At 38.5% G+C, this 11,229-nt stretch overlaps 2 protein-coding genes across 4 annotated transcripts in view; one reads left to right on the top strand and one right to left on the bottom strand.

The window, feature by feature from the left end:
• The first annotated feature begins 392 nt into the window (after positions 1–392).
• Positions 393–1,993, top strand: LOC113967105 (rho GTPase-activating protein 24-like). Its single transcript, XM_027682404.1, has 2 exons — positions 393–496; positions 1,673–1,993. The coding sequence occupies exons 1-2, from the start codon at positions 450–452 to the stop codon at positions 1,878–1,880; spliced, it is 255 nt and encodes an 84-aa protein (XP_027538205.1). The 5' UTR covers positions 393–449; the 3' UTR covers positions 1,881–1,993.
• Positions 1,994–4,173: 2,180 nt separating this feature from the next.
• The window catches only part of MAPK9 (mitogen-activated protein kinase 9), a 30,038-nt gene continuing 22,982 nt past the window's right edge, over positions 4,174–11,229 (bottom strand). For 2 of the 3 annotated variants that reach the window (XM_027682402.1, XM_027682401.1), the window contains exon 12: positions 4,174–11,173. In XM_027682402.1, coding sequence (XP_027538203.1) covers positions 11,031–11,173 — 143 coding nt within the window. In that variant the 3' untranslated portion in view covers positions 4,174–11,030. Of the gene's footprint in view, positions 11,179–11,229 lie in introns of all 3 variants that reach the window. The other variant, XM_027682403.1, reaches the window with a different exon arrangement.

Raw genomic sequence — 11,229 nt, 5'->3', positions numbered from 1 at the left:
CTCAGCCTGCTGCGTACAAAAGGCAAAGCTGGAGCCTGAAACAAGATCCCAGCCCCAGCAAAGTGGACCGTTTCCAAGTATTTGAAAAGCTCCAAACAGCTGTGGGGAGGAAGAAAACTCTCAGAACCCTGGCAAGGCAGAGCAAGACAGACACACAGAGACAAGGTCTCCTCTGGAGCAGAAGAGGCACCGAGCGGGTGCCAGCGCTGGAGGGCCGTGGGTGGGGCAGGTTGGGCAGCTCCACAGGCTCCTGCTGCTGAGCCATGTCTGAGGAAAACACTCCTTCAAGATACTTGACAAGACTTGCCCACCCAGAAGACTGCCAAGAAACCACTGCAGCTGTAAGTCCTGTTCTGCAGGAGCAGGAAAACACAGGACACATCCCAGGGGACGGCAGCGACAGCTGTGCAAACCCACCCTCCCCACAGCAGCACCCCGCACATCTGAGGATGCTGATGGCCAGGCAGAAGGCTGAGTATGAATCTAAAATTGCAAGGTAAAGGATTTTAAAAAGCTGTGAGGCTTCAGGGAAGGGATCCCTTCCTACTGAATGCAACCACTCCAAGTACAGGGTCTGTGGATGCTGCTGCAGTCAATGCCTCCACTCACCACTGGGAATGGCACCAGGATCCAGCATGACAGGATTAGGTAGGGAATTATTCAAAGTTATCCGAATTCTTTTCATGTGAGGTGCTTGAGGAACTCCAGAGCATCTATAAGATTTTTTGCAGGGCTGTGCAGAGCTCTCGAAAAGCCTCTGGTCTATTGTGTATTTTCTCTTTTTGCCTTAATCCAATATCAAGCATTTCTCCAGGGAATAATGTGCAGACTGCTCAGCAGCATTAGCAGTAAGTCATTATTCTTTACAAATTGCAAGCCGTGAATTTTAACAACTCTGAAGAAAGTGTTCATAAGTATTTTCCCAACTTCTAAGATTAGAAACTAAATAGAGATTTAGCCATAACGTGTTATCAAAGCCAAAAGGCAGCTTTTGGCTCCACTTTCCAAATAGTGCTGCTTTGCTATTGTGTAGTTAAAAGGAGTGAACATTTTAAATATAATATTGTTAATTAGTTATAAGTTACAAGCATGTCATGTGAATTGACATAAACCAGAAAATGCCTCAACATGCAGCATTTCAACAGATGGCAGGTGGGTAATGTCGAATTACACTTTGCCCTGTGCAAAGAAAAAATCCATTTAATCTTTAATTTCTTGAAGTATTCATCAATTTTTTTCTTAGTAAAGGAGCTGTTCCTAGGATTTTAGCTTTTTTTTAAATTTCTTTGCTGTATTCTACTTCTATTTTTCCTTGCAGTTCAAGGGAACTGCAATATAAGCAAAATCCTCAGTGTCTCCTAAAATATGTTGCATTGCCATTCACTGTTAGACTACTGTAGTATTCTACTACAAAAATAAAACCCAAAAAAACCCAACCAACCCCCAAACTGACTCCTTTGGCCATATGGTTATTTATATTTACTGTAAATTAGGATAACTAAAAATTGCAGCTTCTAATGTATAACACCATAAATTGGAAAAGTATTGGGGGTGCCGACACTTGTATTTATGGGAACATATGTTTAAAAAGGCTAACTTTAAAAAAAGACTGGAGCTTTTCTAAAAAAAAGAGGGAAATAATGTTGTATTTCACAATATCTGTTTCCAACAGCCTGGAGCAGCAGAACAGAGTCCTGCAGTTGGAGATCCAGGGGATGCACTGGAAACTGGGACAGCAGCGTAAGTGGTACAGGCTGGTGGAGATGAAGATGAGAAATGCAGAGAGAGCAAAGGAAGATGCAGAGAGAAGAAATGAAATGCTCCAAAAAGAAATGGAGGAGTTCTTTGAAACCTTTGGGGGAATGAACAGGTGGAAATAAACAGGAGTGTGTCAGTTCTAAATGGAGCCGTGGGAGAGAGAAAGGCCTCACCTCGGGTTCAGAGGTGAAATATGAAACATAACAGGAAAACCTCGGCTGTCAATTATATAATGATGGGATCCCTGAACTCCAGGATTTTCTCTTCCCATTAGAAAAAACTTTCAGATATTTTCCAGTGCCCCCTCCCAAGCCAGCCTGTGCAGTGCACTGGAGAAGCACTCTGGTATTTTTTGGGTCACCCTGAGTGATGCTCTAAATGCCTGAGTGGTTTTAATCTAGGGATGTCAGGCTTGCTGGAGTGTTTTACCAGCCACCCCAGAGGTGCCAGTTATTACATGGGCTTCAAAAGGGTGCTGAGCTCTCACCTGCACCCCAAATCAGCTGTTTCAGTTAGAGACAGAGAAACAATGAGACACATACTGCATCTCCTTACAGCACTCTTGTGCCTGGGATCCAGAGCTCTCACTGAAGGGATATTCATCCATGGAGAGGGAGGAGATCCCTTACAAAGCCATTTGCTCCTCTGGATTACAATTAGCCTCCCTACAGCACTCACATAAGAACACATTAGTCTTAAGACTGTCACTGGTAGGGTCCTTCCCTCCTGAGCCACCTCTCTCTACACAAGAAATATGTTAATTATCTTGATACAGCATTAATGACACTTATACAGCTGAATATCAACAGAATAACCACTGTTCTTTTAACCTACTCCAGAAGTTTCATGTGAACAAACAGCATCTGTTACTTAAAAAACTTAAGTACCAACTTAAAATTATACTTTGTATGATAAAAACACGTGGTTCATTATTTGCTCTTCCAGCAAGATTAAATGTAAGAGTGGCCACCTACCTGAGAGCTCAGTGTCTCAACAAAGCAGCTGATGGTGTGTAAGCAGAAACCACACAGATGTTTCTCTTCTTCCCCACGGAAGAGCAAGCAGCTTGTTTTTAAGATCAAATACGAATGAATCAAAAAAAACAGAGTCTTACCCCACAAGGCCCCCAGAGTGTGACAGCCCTGCTCTATTCCAAGCCCCAGGCAGTGTTGCAGGCTCTTCATTCCCAAGTGCCCCCCAGCCAACCCCTTCCATGCACTCGTGCAAATGCATCACTGAACAACAGCCTGTTTCTTTGCCACCTTACCTTCACACCAAGCAAGCACAGATGAGCAGGTTTTCCATTAGAATTCCACGCACTAGCATTCTTCTTGTTTCTTTTTCTTCTTGTTTTTTTTTTCCCATCTTTTTTTTTCTTATTTTTTTGAGACCTCATTGCTACGAAAAAAATCAATTTCTGAAGTCCCTCAAAAAATATTTGGGTCTTGTTTAATCACATCACTCCCTCCTTACCTTTCTAAAACTGCCCTGCCAGCTTCAAGAACTTGCAGGAAATATAAAGGAAAGGTATGGCATAAGCAAGGAATGTTTTTGGGCAATGCTTTGTAAAGCACTTCGTAAAACACATCATCATCCTGCTTAATTCTTTTATTGCTGTTGTTCTGTATTTAATGGATTAGATCTTCTGTAGCTGAAGAAGCACCTGAAAAACATCCTATCATCCAATATAAGGATGCTTTGGGATCTACTGGGCATCCTTGCTTTATCCAGATATTCTCTTGCAAAGCCTGGTAGAGAAGAGGCAAAAATTCCAAGTTTTCCATGCAAGAAAGAGCAACATTGCTGTTAAAAATTATTTCAGTTCCAGATGAAGCTTTCACAACACCAAAGGCTGGCTGTGAGCCCTAGTCCTGGCTCTAGGAAGGCAGCTGTTAATCCCTCCTTTAATATCAGAAACCCTCCATTAAAAGCCATTAGATCAAAGTAGCAGTTGAGTTTTAACTCCCCTCCCCTGGAGTTAGAGCAGAGAGCTCTGTGAGGAGCCTGGAAACCTCAGCACTGTCTTTGCAAAAATACTTATGTCATCCCCAAAATAAGCACAATGGAACTATTTTTTTCAAGCTTCTGCCATTTAAACAACAATAAACCCCCCAATCAAGTTTCAGAGCACACTTGGCAGTAAAACCAAGTGCTGTTAATGTGTCCAAATGTTCCAGTTGATTAGGAAAAAAGCTGCTCCAACCAATCTCTTAAAGCTTTTCTTCATTCATTTTTCATGCCAACATTTATTTTTTGGTTAACTGGAAGCTGAAGTAGTAACTGAAACATCATGTTTTGAAAGAACTGATCTATACATCTAACATACATAATTTTGTTTACAGAAAACATTCTACAACACAGGAAGAATCAAGAAAAAGAAAACATTGCTACAGCAAATAAGACAGACTGCTCAAATCTTTTAGGTATACATATTTATTTGTCATTTTACAGTGGCTTTAGTACTGTTTTACAATAAGATTTTTGGAAAGAAAAAAAAACAACAAAAAAAGCTTCAGAACAAGGCTTTAACTAGAACTACAGAACTAGTTATTGACAGTTTTCCTTATGAAATTCTAGTTTCCTAAAGAGTATCAGTCCAAAAAACCAAGGAAGCATGACTGCTGTCCATAAAAATAAAAAAGCCAAAAAACTTTCTAGTCATCCTAAAAACAAAGTCCAGCATCAGACAGAATAGCCACTGCATTGAGAGGAACATGTTCCTATTGCACAAGCATCGAGAATGAGATATGACAATCAAAGCCTAATTTCATAGGCAGAAGAGGCCACATTTATCTATAGAATTAGACTTCAAAACACATTTTTCTTCTGAATTTACATACCATACTGCAACTAATATTAAGGCCATAAAATCAGAACACTGTAACAAGGGATAGGGCTTGATGCTACTTTTTGTGACATTTGGTAAACAGAAGGTGGGAAAGAGGACCAAAGCAACACAGGATTCCGAGGGGAGTTAAACTTGAAGGCATTTCAAAAGGAATTCTCAAACAACTAAGTTTTGAAGGGGGGTTATTTTGATTTATTGGATAAAAGTGGATTTGATAATAAATCACTCAATGAGCCTATTATACTCTTTAATAGTACGTATTCTGGCGTACACTAAAGAATATATTCTCTAGAATTAACATTTTAATTTGTACAAAAACAGTTAATGATTTCTACTTGTTATTCCCTCTTTAAAATAGACGAAGATTTGTATAATCTTTATAAATTATCTTAACAACCAGATAAGGCTTCACTGCTCTGAGTTAACTGCACACAGGTATCTCTGGTTTGCTCTTAATTAGGCATCTTGATCACACTAAACTGCTAAAACCACCTGGGGAACCACAACATGTGATTTAAAGAAAAGGATAGTTTGGTATTGCTGTCTGTTCTAATTGTGTTCATTTTATTAGTGTATAAAACACCTGAAAGCTCCAAAGAAGCAGTAGCTACCGTGGAAGATTAAACACTTTACTTCAGGAAAATCTGGGAATCTGATGAAGCTGAAAACGCACATTATTCATTTTATAAAGTTTGGCTTGCCACCAGTTAAGAAAATATAGGTATCAAAAACAGACAAATACACTGCTAACCATCTGTTACATTTTCTTTTAAAAAATTAGCACCAATTTAAGCATCTGAATTCATAGAAAAGCTCGTGACACAACTTGGGTTTTTTTCAAAAAAAGTTTTTCCCCATCAGAAGACAAGACAACAGCAAATGCTCTCGGGCATCGAGGAGCTCTGTGATCAGTAACAAACACCAAATGCTCTTCGGGCCTGATTCCTTCCTCCTCTGCTTTTGTTATCCCAGGGAGCTACAGAGAGCTGAGCTACAGACCCAGCCTGGGAAACAAAGACACAGGTACCTGCTTAAGGACACCCCAGAAAATATCAGGGCTTGGGTTGAGTATTTTAGAGCAGGGACAGCATCTTCCTGTGGTGCTCACAGAGCATCTGCTGCTGTGGAGTCCCACAGAGCAGATGCTCTGGCCCTACCACAGCACATACAACTACTTTATGATGCATAGCCAAAAGTTCAGAAAAAGGGTTTTTTTGTTTATAAAAAGAATCCTAGTGCTCACAGCCGGCTGACCCTGCTATAGGAACAGACATTGCTGTGTCTTCGTTGTGTCTTTATCAAATAGATGGCCAGGTGTTCACACTGCTGATCAAGTCACCCAGTTACAGGATATTTCTCAAATGATCTCTTACCATGTGCAAAATTTCAGCCCATAAGAAAAAATGTCTGATTTCAAATCTCTGAAAACAGGTTTAAAGGAACATGCTGATCAAATCGATCAGAATAGCAAAGATGGCAACCAAAATTTAAGCACATTAAACATGTTATGTCCTTCCTTTTTACACGATATACTGGTTGTATTTAGAAGAATCCTAAAGTGCTTCAAACCCAGCAATTAATAAAGTTGATTTCTTTTTGTGCAAAACTGCAAGCACCTTTTCAAAAAATAAGCAGCAGCATCAAGGAATAAACTTAAATAGTTAAATGTATTTTCTCCATTTTGTTTTGAATTCTTGGACCAAAATGATTTGCCATGTTTTCAACAACAAATTGCAAAAGAGTGCATTTTATTAGTTTAATTTTATGCTGGACTTGTTTTACATATACTGTTTGAAATAGCGGACCCAGGTAAATTTATATCCACAAAGCAACACTGTGGGATTGAAATCCAACAACTGAAATTTTAGCTACAAAAATAGTTATTTTATAGAACACAAACAGAAACAATGGTTATCTCTCCACTTTCCTCCAAAACTAATATGAGAAAAGATGGTTTACTTAAAACATTAGTTTAGCTCCAGACATTTTTAGCATGCAGAGTGGGCAAAAAACAAAACTCATTTGATAAGTTGTGTAATAAGCTTTGAGAACATCACTGTCACTCATGTAATAGACAAACTAAAAAATGTAAAATAATGAGACAGAATACACTTTTTCTGTCATATTTCGACACATTAAAAAAATAGTCAAATAAAAATAATCAAAGACACTCTGGAAAAGCAAAGAAATCATTAGATTCATCCATAGAAACTCAAGTCCAAATTCTGCATCCGGGTGCAGGTGCCCCTGGATCAAAACCAGTTTGGAGCAGGAATTACACCCTACGTACCCCAGGAAAGAATTTGGTTCCCAGTATATGGCATCACTAGGTTTAGCATCAAGCCCTGGTAGAATCCATGTGACATGTGTAGAATATACAGACAAAGGCTGTTCAGCACTTCCCCCCCACGCTGGATTGCTGCAAGACTGACCCCGCACTCCCCAACAGCATCACGGCCACAAACATTTGTCTGCACTTCAACCTCTGACCTCCCCACACCCAACTGGAGGGTGGCCCTTCTGACAACACAAGGGTCACCCACCCAGCTCTTGGAGACTCCCTATGTCAGCTGTATTTAAATGTCTAAATCCTACTCCATCCATAAAATTATAATTTCAAGGAAACCGATTTAGCATTTAAGGTCCTTCCTTTAAGAAAGAAAAATTAAACGTATGGAATCACTTTTTTTTTTCTTTTAATTAATTTTGAATAAACATGTATGCTCTGTTAGGATGTAAAAAAAGTCAAGAGCCCTCTGGTTCCTAACAGCTTGGGAAATGCCCCAACCAACCAGTTAATTTCTAGCTAAGGTTGAGTTTTTCATTATTTTGACAAGAAAACACAAACTCTTACTGGAAACATTACAAAACTTCAAAGGCTGTTTGCAAACAGTAGTTTCCAGCCCTTAGACTAGTTCAGTTTGTATTATCCATGCAGACAAAGCCTTAATTTTGACATTAATTTCTTGTCTTTTTCAATAAAAACCGACACTTGTCATATCACCGTATTTCCTCAAAGCACACTTACAGGCTGCTTACCCAGATTGTAAAACACCAAGCTTCCCTTCCTAAGGTTTTTTTTTGAGGAAAAATGATATGAGCACAGATGAAATGAACTGTTTAAAACATACTCCATTTCTGCAATGCCATTCAGCTACTCAGTGTTCATATATTTGACACGTTTCTGGTAAAATATCTGACTGACAGCCATAGATCCCTCTCATTTTCAGGTGAGCAGTTAAGATTACAGATTGTATCTATGTTGACCACCACTTATTTTAGTCATATTTCTTAAATTGTATACTGCAGTAGTGTTACCACTATACAAAGCCTCTCAAAGGAAAGTAACATTCATGTTTACAAAACTGAGCAGTTTCCTTAATATATATGTATACACACACATTCTTAATCTTTAAATACATATAAATATTTATAAATGCCAAAGTGCAAAAAAATGGTCAATTGCATCACTTTACACACATGATTTTAGTATTAGGAGCACAAGTGATTATATTGCACACCAAACTCTCTGAATTTATAAACCCCTGCCAAGTTACGCTGCATTTTGCTTTCCATCAGTGAGGATTCTCATGGCACTGACAACCATTTCACAAGTGTGGCACCGGATTTCCTCTGCAGCCAGGAGCACAGAGACATGTACAGAAGCTGCATGCAGGGCATTTAGAGCCTACACATGCACCCTGGAGGAGCCTGGGAAGTGCAGCATGCACCTACTCTGCACGGGTTTGTGGGAGTATCACCTGCAGATTTGCCCTCTGGAGATCGATGTGCATTTGCAATTGGGTTTTGAATTAACCTGGAATCAAAATCCACAATATTCACAGACATTTCATGCATGTTTTGAAGGCATTCTGTAAAATTCTAAAGCTTCAGTGTAGGCCACAGCAAGAAGACATTAAAAAAAATAAGGTATGAGACAGCTTTTCCTGCAAGATTTACAAATAAACTCAGTTAATCTCAGGGCTGTTTGTTTTGGTTTTTTTTTTTGTTCTAAGAGTACATAGTCAAGCTAACAGTATGTACTAAGAGAAGGTCAGATACCAGTTCAAATCATGGAGATAGGACAGTTGTGTTAAAAGCATTAAAAGACAATTTGAATCACAGAATAATTTAGGTTGGAAGAGACCTGGAGGTCATCTGGTCCAACCCCCTGTTGTTCTGAGCAGCCCAAGTCCAAAAGGAAAAATTCAAATACCTAAACAAATATCCAAACACAAGAAGAAAAAGAAATAAATCTTTCTTAAGTCTTCTAAAGCTCTAAGTGTCAAAATGAACACAGCACAGTACAACTTCACTTGAAAAATCTGTAAGTCTTGAAAAATGAAATCCAATAGATGACTTCCATAATGAATCACTCATGTTCATTGTGAGCAGGTGTCTTCAGTAATTTTAACTCACACAAATAACAAGGGCCAAAAAAAAAAAAGATGCAAAAGAACACAACTTGTACTGTTCTGCTATATGGTAAATAGGTATTTTTAAATGTTTTTCCAGTGACAAAAATGCACTAAAAATATTTCACATATACTGTCAGTATCCAGAGATAAAATTAAGTTATCCGTAGGTTTAAAACCAAACAATAAGAAAAAATTCAAGCCCAATATCCTACCATTCAATTAAATAGAGTTTTAAAAATTAGAGACTCCAGATGGCAATTCTGAAGTTAACATTAACTACTTTCTTAATTTTTATTTCTGTTAACCTTCTGGGACAGTAAAACCTTAATCTTTTTGCTACAGCAAATTAAGCTATTAAAAAGGGGTACAATTTTAATATAAAAGCAACATTTGCATAAGGAGAAAGTGCTGCTTTCCTAATCATAAGGTCAGGAACAATGCATAACTTTCTTTTACAAGAGAAATATGTCAGTAATGCAGTGGCTGTCTAGGCCAGTATATTTTACAAGTTCTATTTATATATTCAAGTCAAGAGTATCTGGATTGATAGCTAAATATAGTGCCTTTAAGAAAGTGGTGTTTTACCTCATCCTGTACATCTCTTATTACTCTTACACTTCTATAGTTTAGTCACACACATGCACACACAAGACCCTTTAGCAAAATGTCACACCTGGGCACTCCAAAGTGAACGTGCACAAACTCACAAGAGTGTGTCATAAAGCAATTTAAGCCCTACTCTACTGCAAACACATTTACCAATTCAACAGATTGTGCAATGTAACAGGCAACGTTTCTATTATCTGATTCTGAAAACTGTATTGATAAGTCTGAATTGAAACAGCAAACAACCTCCTCCTCTTCTCTGACACTGTATTTAAAAAACATGTATTAAATATGATTTCCTTCCCCAGTACAAATAGAGAGGTTTCCCTAAGGCGAGAATAGAGCTGAGCTCTCTTAACTAAAACCTTAATTTACAAGTGACTCAAAACTACGGTATTTTTATTTCTTTTAATTACTTGATAGATAGAGTGGACCCATTAAAAAAATGGAAAATATTTATGCAGCTTTTTCAGGCTGCAAGTCTCTCCAATTCATCTCTCCTTTTATCAGAGTTTGCAGTGAATGAAGAGCATCACAGATATCATTTCCTTCTGTTTATGCTTGTTAAAGGACCAGTATAACAAGCTAGAAAATACAGAACATTTTAGCACACTCTCCTCTTCCAAACAGGCACTGCTGCACAGAAAACTCACTCATCCTTCCTCCAGATTTATTTAAGCCACTGTATCTTCCATCCACATTAAAAAAACTGAAGAACTTATGAGACACATCCTCATAAGTGAAACACAAAGTAATGGCTGTATTCTTCAAACTTCACATTTATCTCTTCAACAAGAAGATAGAGCAGTTGGAAAGGGAAGATAGAAAAGGCTCAATAAAAAAAAAAGTGCTACGTGGAAGAATGAGTGCCCTTTAAAGATAGAATTGAGAGCGTTCAACATGTGAGCTCACACTTACATACAACACTCCAGTTAAATAAAGCGAACTGCCACAGTCACACATTAAAACAACCTCTCCTAGAGATTATACATTCAAGAAACCTATTAATGAGCAATACTGTACTAAAATGTAAACAACCACTGTGTCACAGAAGCCTGCCAGTGGGGACTGAAGATTGATGAAGCCACTGAAGAGGAGTTATTGGCTAAAGGCCTATTGTAACTGCTCACCTGAAATAGGCTGAAACAAAGAAAAGCCTATAATAGTGTCTAAATTCAAATTATTTTTTTTTTGTTCTTTAGACATTGATTTGCTTTCATTCTACAACATTAAGCAGGCAATTTCATAACAACTGAGTAAAAAAAACAGGCATTACTTTAGCAGAACATGCAGAACATGGAGTTTTTCTACTTGGTTCCATTAACTTACAAGCAATTCAGGCCCAATGGAAACAAGAGCTTTTTTTTTTTCCCCAAAGTCAGGTCTGCAATCACGGCTGATCATCGACATCCTTCGAGGGGTCCTGTCAAGGCATCGAGGCTGCTGTCTGTGTCTGAGGCCAAGGTTTGCTCTGTTGACATGGATGAAATGTCATTGATAGATGATGACTGGGAAGGACTGGTGTTGCTATTCACTGCTGCATCTGTGCTAAGAAAACCAAACATAAGAAAATCTGAGGCGAGACAATATTGCAGACAC

This window comes from Neopelma chrysocephalum, unplaced genomic scaffold (assembly GCF_003984885.1).
Source record: "Neopelma chrysocephalum unplaced genomic scaffold, ASM398488v2 Primary Assembly neopelma1_63, whole genome shotgun sequence".
Taxonomy (NCBI): Eukaryota; Metazoa; Chordata; class Aves; order Passeriformes; family Pipridae; genus Neopelma; species Neopelma chrysocephalum.
Note: the sequence above shows the minus strand (reverse complement) of the source record. Positions and strands in the feature narration are given on the sequence as shown.